The 9409-nt window shown below is 36.0% G+C and overlaps 1 protein-coding gene and 1 pseudogene across 2 annotated transcripts in view; one reads left to right on the top strand and one right to left on the bottom strand.

Annotated features, from left to right (window-relative positions):
• The window catches only part of LOC141834575 (putative pre-mRNA-splicing factor ATP-dependent RNA helicase DEAH5), a 12031-nt pseudogene extending 10746 nt beyond the window's left edge, over nt 1-1285 (top strand).
• Nucleotides 1286-2090: 805 nt separating this feature from the next.
• Nucleotides 2091-9409, bottom strand: part of LOC141834577 (E3 ubiquitin-protein ligase AIP2) — a 12899-nt gene continuing 5580 nt past the window's right edge. The window contains exons 1-5 of one of the 2 annotated variants that reach the window (XM_074721890.1): nt 8511-8779; nt 3863-4076; nt 2967-3241; nt 2496-2705; nt 2091-2396 (exon numbers count right to left, since the gene is read on the bottom strand). In XM_074721890.1, coding sequence (XP_074577991.1) covers nt 2247-2396; nt 2496-2705; nt 2967-3241; nt 3863-4076; nt 8511-8657 — 996 coding nt within the window. In that variant the 5' untranslated portion in view covers nt 8658-8779 and the 3' untranslated portion in view covers nt 2091-2246. Of the gene's footprint in view, nt 2397-2495; nt 2706-2966; nt 3242-3862; nt 4077-8510; nt 8780-9409 lie in introns of those variants that run through there. The other variant, XM_074721891.1, reaches the window with a different exon arrangement.

Here is a 9409-nt window from a genome sequence, read left to right on the forward strand (position 1 = left end):
TCGAATAGTATTTGTGCACTATACCTTTAATCATTCGTACCACACAAAGCTTACACTCATTCTTATCTAACTCGGCACATTATGCACCATCTCCATCCATCTTTACATTGTCCCCAATGCATGCATTAATTAAATAGCATGCCTACTAAGTTGTCCTAAAACCCCACAACAAACCCAAAACTCACTGAGACTTTTCATTACAGTGAATGTGATGGCTTTGTACGTCCTGCCTCGCATCCGTACAAAAGAAGTTCTCAATGACTAGACTACTAGATATTATGAACATTGTGAAATCCTCATAACAGGACGTCGATCTTGGTGCTTGCTTCAGATGTGGATGCTAAAGGGAGACAAGTTAGTAGATGATGCTAGAAAGTGGACCCTAACATTGTTTAGGACCTCCTTTTGTGCCTAAACAAGTTCATTGACTGGCTTCGATATAGAAAGACCCTTTGTCTTAGTTTACATGGTTTTCCTTCATCGATCATCTCTTTTGCAATTTGCAAATGATTTGTTAGGAGGTCTTCACTAAATATATGTGATAAACTACATTTTGATTTAAGTTTGCAACTCACAATCATCTACCAGTTACAGTCTGAATAGAATAGTCTATGCAAACAGTCATTTGAGAAAGTCATTATTTGTATAGTACTAGATGTAAATATTTTGGGTTTCTATTGTCCATGTCAAACTGTCATATTGTTCTCAGCATGAACTTTAACTGATAATTTTCCTCACATTTCAGATATAAGCTTGATGTTGTTAGTTCTGGAAAAAATTTCACAAAGATAAGGAAGGCGATCACGGCGGGTTTCTTCTTTCACACAGCAAGGAAGGACCCCCAAGAAGGCTACAGGACGCTGGTCGAAAACCAACCAGTGTACATCCACCCCAGCAGTGCTCTATTTCAGAGGCAACCAGACTGGGTGATCTATCATGAGCTTGTCATGACAACCAAGGAATACATGAGGGAAGTTACAGTCATCGACCCCAAGTGGTTGGTGGAATTAGCCCCAAGATTTTACAAGACTTCAGATCCAACAAAGATGAGTAAACGTAAGCGGCAGGAGCGCATCGAACCGCTGTACGACCGATATCACGAGCCTAACTCGTGGCGTTTGAGCAAGCGCCGAGCTTGAGGCTGTCTATGGCAATTTCTATTGTCTGTCTTCCAGTTTTAGAAACTTTTTGGTTTCATTTTGTAATGTGAGATATGGAGCTGAAGTTTTAGCCTTTTTATTTTTTCTTCTTTAGCAATGCTGTATTTAGTGAATTAGTAGCTATGACTGATATATGACTGGAATTGCATTCCAAGAAAGATATTTGACATTTTTGTCAGTAGATTATTATGCTCTTGTGGTGTCTGCTAGGCATAGAAAGGTGGGAATGTGCCACACTTTGGTTGTTCCAACAATCAGTTTTTCTTTTCCAACAAATTAAACCAATTTTGATTATTTATAAAACCACTTTTATTCAGATATATTTATAGGTGAATATTTACTAATTTGTGTGTGTATATATATTTCTCCTGCAATGATACACCTGTTATTTAAATATTTGTATTTGAAAATTTTAAACTAATATACAATTATTATTAGAAGTGATAGAAGTGCCATTTGGATAAAATAAAAAATAGAGACCCGTCACTGATTTTAAAAATAAAGTATTTTTTTGATAAATTTTTAATACTTAAAAATTAACTTTCAAAGTATTTTTATTTGTATTGAGATTCAAATTCTGATACGGTCTTTTTAATTATTTTTTTAAATACTTTAACAGCACTCAAATAAATTATTTATTTAAAAATAATAATATAATATATAATGGTCATATATTAGAGGTGAAGGTGATGAAAAGCCATTTTAACAACAATTAAATAAGAGCTTGTCATTCTAATTTTGCACAAAGCGATCTATATCCTACTACTCATGGAGCAACAAGCACACGAACAACTTCAAATGGAGTTGACCATGCTAGTTGACTCTAGAAAATACTTTTTCAGGACAAATTAAAAAGAATTTTGAGAGACTAACAAATTTAAAATTTTGAAATTATTATGATATTCTGCAAAAGAAGATGAACTTTGCACATCTTAGCAACTACTTGATCTCATCAAACAGAATGGTGAATTAATGACAGGTACATGTTATACAACCATCAATCAATATAGATATAGTGATGATCCGAGAGCAAGATGAACACCAACTTAGACAAGTTTCTGATTGTTATTCCAGTGCGAGATAAAATCAAACATACATGAATTCACCTCCTCGGACAGCATTGGCGGCTCCTTTTCTTTCTTCCTCAGCTTCCCTCTCCCTCTCTTTCCAGCTCTCGTATGCATGATCATCTGTGCGCAGCTCATGTCGACATATCGGGCAAGAGTTGTGCTCGTCCTGCCAATTAGTCGGAAGCATACAGATTCAATCATGTCGAAGAAGTGCAAGTGAAGTAAGATGCAACAAGTTCAGGAATCAGAAGGAACTGAAACCTACCAGCCATGGCTTCAGGCAAGGTGGATGGAACAGATGCTTGCAGGGTAACTCCTGCATTTTGTCATCTATCACCAAGTTCTCCCGGCAAACAGCACACTGTGTTTCACTGCCTAACCTAGCCATGATTTCCTCGGTCACAGTAACAACCGGAAGATTCGCGACGACTTCTTTCGAAGCAGGTGGTGGTCTTTGTGGCCCAGCACCGATTTCCTGTAAACAGGTCACAGTTATCTCGATCTAATACTTCACTAAGGTAGTACATATCTATACTTCTACCACCTCAAAGGAGATCTAGATGTATTTTCATAAAGCAAAGAAACTAACAAGAAATGATGAGTTTAAAATTACATTCTATTATCTGCACCTCAGCATATCACCAATGCACAATGGCAATTCTTGCTAATGGCTGTCTTTACCTAATCTGATGATACTACATGCATAAACATGACTTCAGAAAAGATATTTGCATACCCGTAAAGAAGCTTCGATGGCATTGTCGAGGTCCAGAAAACCACCAATTTCTTGCATATTGTTCATTAACTCCCTGACAGAGTCGGGAAGTTGGGTAAGCCTAGAGCTTTCTGTTGTATTTGCATTCTCTTCCTGACCTTGGGAAGAAGTTCCAGATACAGATGCCCAATCTTGTGCGACAGCAAGAGTGGTAAGTAAGTTCTGTGCTACCAGCCATGCAGGAGGTGCTGGTTCAGGTTCCACGGTCAGGTGACCTTCAAATAGATATCTAGATTCTGGAAACAAACAATAGCAAAATTAAGATATACCGGCATTCAATTTGTTGTCTGAAGCAATCCATAATTTCCATTTTTTCTGAAGTGCATCAAGGTCTTAAATGATTCGGGAAAAGGAGCCAAGAGGCCACTTTCAAGGTACCCAACCTCCAGTAAATCAATATTATTAATTTTTCTTCGAGGCACAGGAATTGATATTACTAATTATTGATACAGTTCTTGCATGACAGGCTACTACCTGGAGCTAGTATTCTTAATTCTTGTAGTAGATAGGAAACATCTAGTATAGGATTCTATTTGTTATAAATTTATCAGTTATTTCTCCACAAGAAATGTCAAAAGCTTTCAAATTTCACATATGGGCCTTGGAAATAGATGCAATTTTATTTGTTATAGAATTATCAGTTATTCTCCTCAAGAAATGTCAAAATCTTTTGAATTTCACATATGATATAGAAACTATTTCAAAGGACCAAATATCTTAGCAAATGAAACTTCGCAGTTAGTAGCCAACTTCAGTTCACACAAGAACATATGCAAGCAAAAATAGTCCACCCTGGGTGAAATCTAAGACAGTGAAAGCCAGCAGAAATAAAAGGTTGTTTGGAACTGAGAGAATACCATTCCGCCTTGTGTCTGCAACAGGAACTTCAGTATCCATCTCATTCAAATGCTCTCGTGCTCTGGCAATGTACTTTCTCATATTTTCCTTTTCATTAGAATCAGTAACCAATTTTTCAACTTCTTCAAAGAGCCTTAAACCAGTGAGCCAGAATGCAGGTGTTGTATATCTAGTTTGAAGAAGAGTAGCTACTCGGGAAACTGTAGAATACATCTGCAGGGGAAAATCAACCACAGTGTGACTTACAACATACAATATGTTGAATTATTGAAGAAATTGCCTAATTATTCCGTTGAAGTTACTGTAATCAAAGAATTTCATCCTTCATTACCATGTATTCTGATTAAAGATATCCTAATAAATTTGACTATATCTTCACGCTATCCATCTATTACAAGCTAGAATGCTAGACCTTATTTGGATTAATGGATTTGGAGTACTTTCTCTTGTTGGAGAAGTTCATTTTGAAGGGAAAACAAACATTAACCCTTCATTTCCTAATTGAGAAAATTGTGCTCGCCCTCCATATGTTTCCCTCTACTATACTTGCAGTCATGCACTTGATCATGATTTCAAAACTCACTTTTCTATCAATTTCTTCTGCATGAAAGTTTGATGATATCAATATCACTGACTTGTAAGTCTTCTATTGGTGAAATTATTTTAATTCTATTGTTTTAAATTTTAAAAAGGTTGTCGACATTTAGTTGAGAGTTTATTAGAGTTTTTAAAATTATTTGGGAAGTTTATTAGAGGTTTTAGGATAGCTCGGTTGGTATTTTTACAAAGAATGTCTTATTGCTACTCTATAAAAGAATTAAGATACCTTGTACTCAACATTCTTTCAATTAATAATATTTTTCTCTATTGATAAGTTGAGTTGTTTTTGGTATGGCATCATTTGGTGTCAAAGCCAGGTTTCAGATTAGGTTTCATTTCTTGGTGTGCAATCTTTATTTGTTGTTCGACATTCTTCATCTGCTCATGATTTCCTTCATCTAAACCAAACCCAAGCTTATTCGCACAACCTGATCAGATCTTCCATCAGTGTTGTTCAACAGTTAGGTTCCCCAACATTGTCATGATAATCTTTTGCAGTTGCTCCTCCGAAAATCTCCTCAATCTCTGTGAACCCACCCCACGAGAGCCCTTAAATATCCTCAATCAGCTCCTCTCCCATTCAGGATGTCCATAGCCTACACGCTTAGTCGTCATCCAAAGACCTCTCCAATTCTCAACAAGGTCAGGGATGCCTCTCCAGTCCTCTACTTCGAGAACAATGCCTTTGACTGAGCATCACCCTGACCAAGAATTGCCCCATCCTCCCAAGAACATTACTACCTTTTCTGGTGAAGGCTTCATGTTTGACCATTCACGACTGAATCCACATCGATTACTCCTCTTGCAGTGCTACTGCTTCACCACCATCTACCAGTTTCAATCAATAGCAACATCAAATCCCCAAATCTCAAACATATTCTAATCTGTGTTAATTATCATCTCATATCATCAACCCATCAACACAACAAACTTTGACAACAGAATAGTCTTGTGTTACCCAATAAACTTGTTTTTATTTTAATATTACTCTTATTTATTTTAGTTGGTTACTGAATTTTTAGATTTACCTAGTTTTTCTCACAAATCCCTAACTGTCTCCACTTACAACAAAAAAAGTTTGTTTGGCCTTCATTTTCTTATTTGTTCAATCCTTAAAAAAAATGTTGAAATACTTTATTTGTACCCTTGGTTTACTAGTAATACAAATTTTATAAATTTCATTATTTATTAACTGTTAGGTCCGACAAGACAAACTCCACTATGATAAATGTAGATAATAGGTGTGAGATTCTTAAAACTAAATGTAATAGCTTAGGAAACAACCTTAAAACCCTAACTCAAGTGGATGACCTAGAAAATTTTTTAAATTTTATTAGAAAACTAAGTGATATGAGGAAAGAAAAGATTCTAAAATATTAGATAATTTAGAAAGCACGTGCATTTCACCTAACAGAAACTCAACCCATTTCTAGAGATGAAAACTACCTTTTTTATTAATAAAACCATAGAGATAGGGTCAAGCAAGATGAGATCATTAAAAACATTATGGTGGATGTTCTTAGCCCTAGCAGTAGGTTACATCCAAATGCATTCTTCAATTGGTTGATTGAGATTGAAGATTATTTTGATTGGTATCGCATGACCCCAACCCATCTTGCTAAAATGAAACTCACTGGGATTGCTATAAAATTTTGGCAGTGTTCAGGCTAATCAAGATCAACACAAACTATAACTATTACAAAATGGAATAAAATGAGAGAAAGACTAACAAAAAAGTGTTTATACACTTTAGAGACCAACTATATAATACAGGGATAAATTTGACATTAGTCATCCACTAACAAGTCAATTTAAGGAAATTCACATGCATAGTGAAGCGAGAGAAGGCCTTAGAATTGTCCTTATTCACTTCATTTATGAATTTAGGCCAGAAATTAGAAGAGAGCATGGGTTATTTTCTCCTTATTCATTAAAGAAGCCTACCACAAGTTCATAATACTTGAGTAGATCATCAATGTCTCTACATTCTGATTAACCCATTCCATCAAAACCATATTATCCTATAGTAGCCCTAGCAGCCTAGGATCTTAAGGTTGGCTTGATACATTAACAGAAGACTATCCCCTGAGGTTAATATATAAATGAGTATCGAGACATAATATCAGAAGAATAAGGAACGACCACCTTTATGCACAAGCAACATGCAACAGACCTTGTTTCTGATCACAGTTATCAAATCTTCCACACTGCTGCATGAATCCCATGGAACGTGTTGAACTAAAAAGGCAAGTTGAAACTCTCCTACAGCATGAATTTCTATAATGTATTGAACTAAATAGGCAACTGAAGAATTCCAAGAAAAAGATTAGAAAGTGTGAGTCCTTATATCATTCTGCATTACTGACACTCAAAAAATGACCTTGGAGAATGTGACATGATCATGTATAGGTTTCCTATACCTAGACTTAATGGTGTGTTCGACTTAATGGTTAAAGCCAAATGATTCTTCAAGATTGATTTGCATAGTAGATATCATCAAATTTTGATGAGTGAAAATTCATCTTTAAAACACAGAGCAAACCATAAGAATGATTAGTTATGCCTTTGCGGCTTCCAAATACCCCAAGCATATTGATATGGATAATGAATCAAGTGCTAAAACCTAATGTAAGAAAGTTTTTGGTAGTTTATTTTCATAACATCCTGGTTTATAGCAAAGTGCACAACACTGACGTAGAACATATTCACTTAGTCTTTGAGACCTTCCAGGCTGAGAAGCTATTTATTAACCTTAAAAAGTGCTCTTATAATCTTAGGTTCTCTTCCTTAAGTTTATTATTTCTGTAGAGGGCATTTTGACTTAATTCAACAAGGTTAAGGACATCAAGGATTAGTGTGAACCCTATACCCTTTAGTAGACTCAAAGCTTCTACAATTTTGTGACAAACTATAGATATTTTATTATCTTAAGAAAGGAGTTTCAGTGGACTAAGTCTTTTAAGGAATCAAACAAAGAAAAGATGATTGACGCCCTATATCAGAAATCCTGACCTTTCTAAATCATTTGAGGTAATTATGCTGCGTTTGTGGGAGGAATTGGAACTACCCTAAGACAAGAAAGGCACTTTATTCCCTTCTTTAGCGACAAAACCCAATCAAAATCAACAACACCACTCCACATATGATAGAGTTTTACATTATCTTCCTAGCTCCAAGGCGTGGGCACTACTACTTGTTTCCAAACAAATTTATATTGCATGCTGACTATAATACACTTAGCTAATCACAAGGCAATCTTATTTGATTTATGATGCAAAAAGACGCTAATATATGATGGCTCTAGTGAGTATGAGGCTCAGTTCCTCATTGTTACAGCAACTTCTGAATACTAGAGGGGTTGTAACTGAAGAGAAATTAACATCATCATATAGCTTACAAAATTTCCAAATGTCAACGATTATGATAGTGCTGAACCAACTGACAAGAACATAGGATAAGTCCAACAATTACTTCTTTATAAATCATTTTCCTATAAATAGGCCATGCAAATTTGATAATTTTGATCTTGGCATACTTAAGATACAGATAAGGCGTCCCTGAACTTGTGGAAAATCTCAAATACTAATAAGTAAACACCAAATCCAGTCATATGGATCACCAGGTGATTTAATAGTCTTGTATATGAAGAATTAATTGATCTATTTCCATCTCTCACATTTAGCAATCATCATATAATGGGCATTCTGCTCAGACCAGCATATTTTTATGACATTAGCAATTACATAAAGTGATATTCTTTTGCACGCCCCCATAAACATCTCCTAAAATCATTTCCTTTTTTACATCCAGTAAGAATCCTTTTGTTCTCTGCCTAAGGATCAACCAAAGAAAATCATCGACAAAACCGTAAAATGCAGCAGGGCGTAAACATAGGAAATTTACTTAAACACGATAACGATCCGATGCAGGTAGGAAGAAAAACGTATTACGAACGACTAAATTTAAAATCTCAAAGAATCACCGATTTTGCCAGTTTTGTGTTCTCAAACGATCAAATTAAAAACAGGAGAAACAGAGGAAAGGTACCGATTTTCGTAGAGACGGGGACGCGGAGGGATATTTCCCGCGGACGAGAGATGCAATAGAGGCAACCGCCTCCTCGAACGACTGCTTCTTCCCGAGTTTCCTCTGCAACGACTGCAGCTCCTCGATCGCCGTCTGCTCCGCTTCCATCGTCTTTCTTCCTCTTCTCCTCCTCTTTCGCTCTCGAGTTCTAAACCTAGAGGAGAAGAGGAACCTGATAATCGGATCTTAAAAGGATGAACTCGAAGCTTTGTTTCTTGAGGAAGGGGAAAGAGAAGACACGAGGAGAGGCGATGGATGAAAGAGAGGATATCGCCGCTTTAACGAGCAAATAAACACCCAGAAAAGTACCCCCTCTAGGACAGGTGACTGAGTGGGACCAACCGGACGGCGGAGCCTACCGTCTCATATCTGTCATTTGGTGGCATTTTGGGTAATCGCGATTGGATCAGAAGATTCTCCGCGTGTGATGCACAACAGCAAACAGGTAAATCGACCAGTGGGTTGGTGGCGGCCTCTCTGACCATGACTTCTGTTCATATTGTCAAATCGGATCGGGCACATGAAAAGAAACAACCGAATCCGAAATGTGCCTAGAGGTTAGAAGAATATGATTAATTGAAAATTTAATAATATTAAAAAAATATTTACATTTGTTTAAAGATTTAGTTTTCATTAATGGTTGATTTACTCGGACTGAATTAGAGAAAATAAGGAAAAAATTAATTTATTAATTTCTTCTATTAATTATTTGCAATAAATATAATTTTTCCAATGTAATCTCTTTTTTTCCAACTTTATTTTTGAAGATCAAATAAGTCATTATTCAAAATAATAATAATTTCACTGTAAAATTAATTAGGCCAAGCAAGCTAGGTCGGGAAGGTATTGATGAAGCTAAT

The sequence above is a fragment of the Curcuma longa genome, chromosome 9 (genome assembly GCF_044706935.1).
Source record: "Curcuma longa cultivar G26 ecotype Majalengka, Jawa Barat chromosome 9, ITB_CL_G26_1.1, whole genome shotgun sequence".
NCBI classification, from domain to species: Eukaryota; Viridiplantae; Streptophyta; class Magnoliopsida; order Zingiberales; family Zingiberaceae; genus Curcuma; species Curcuma longa.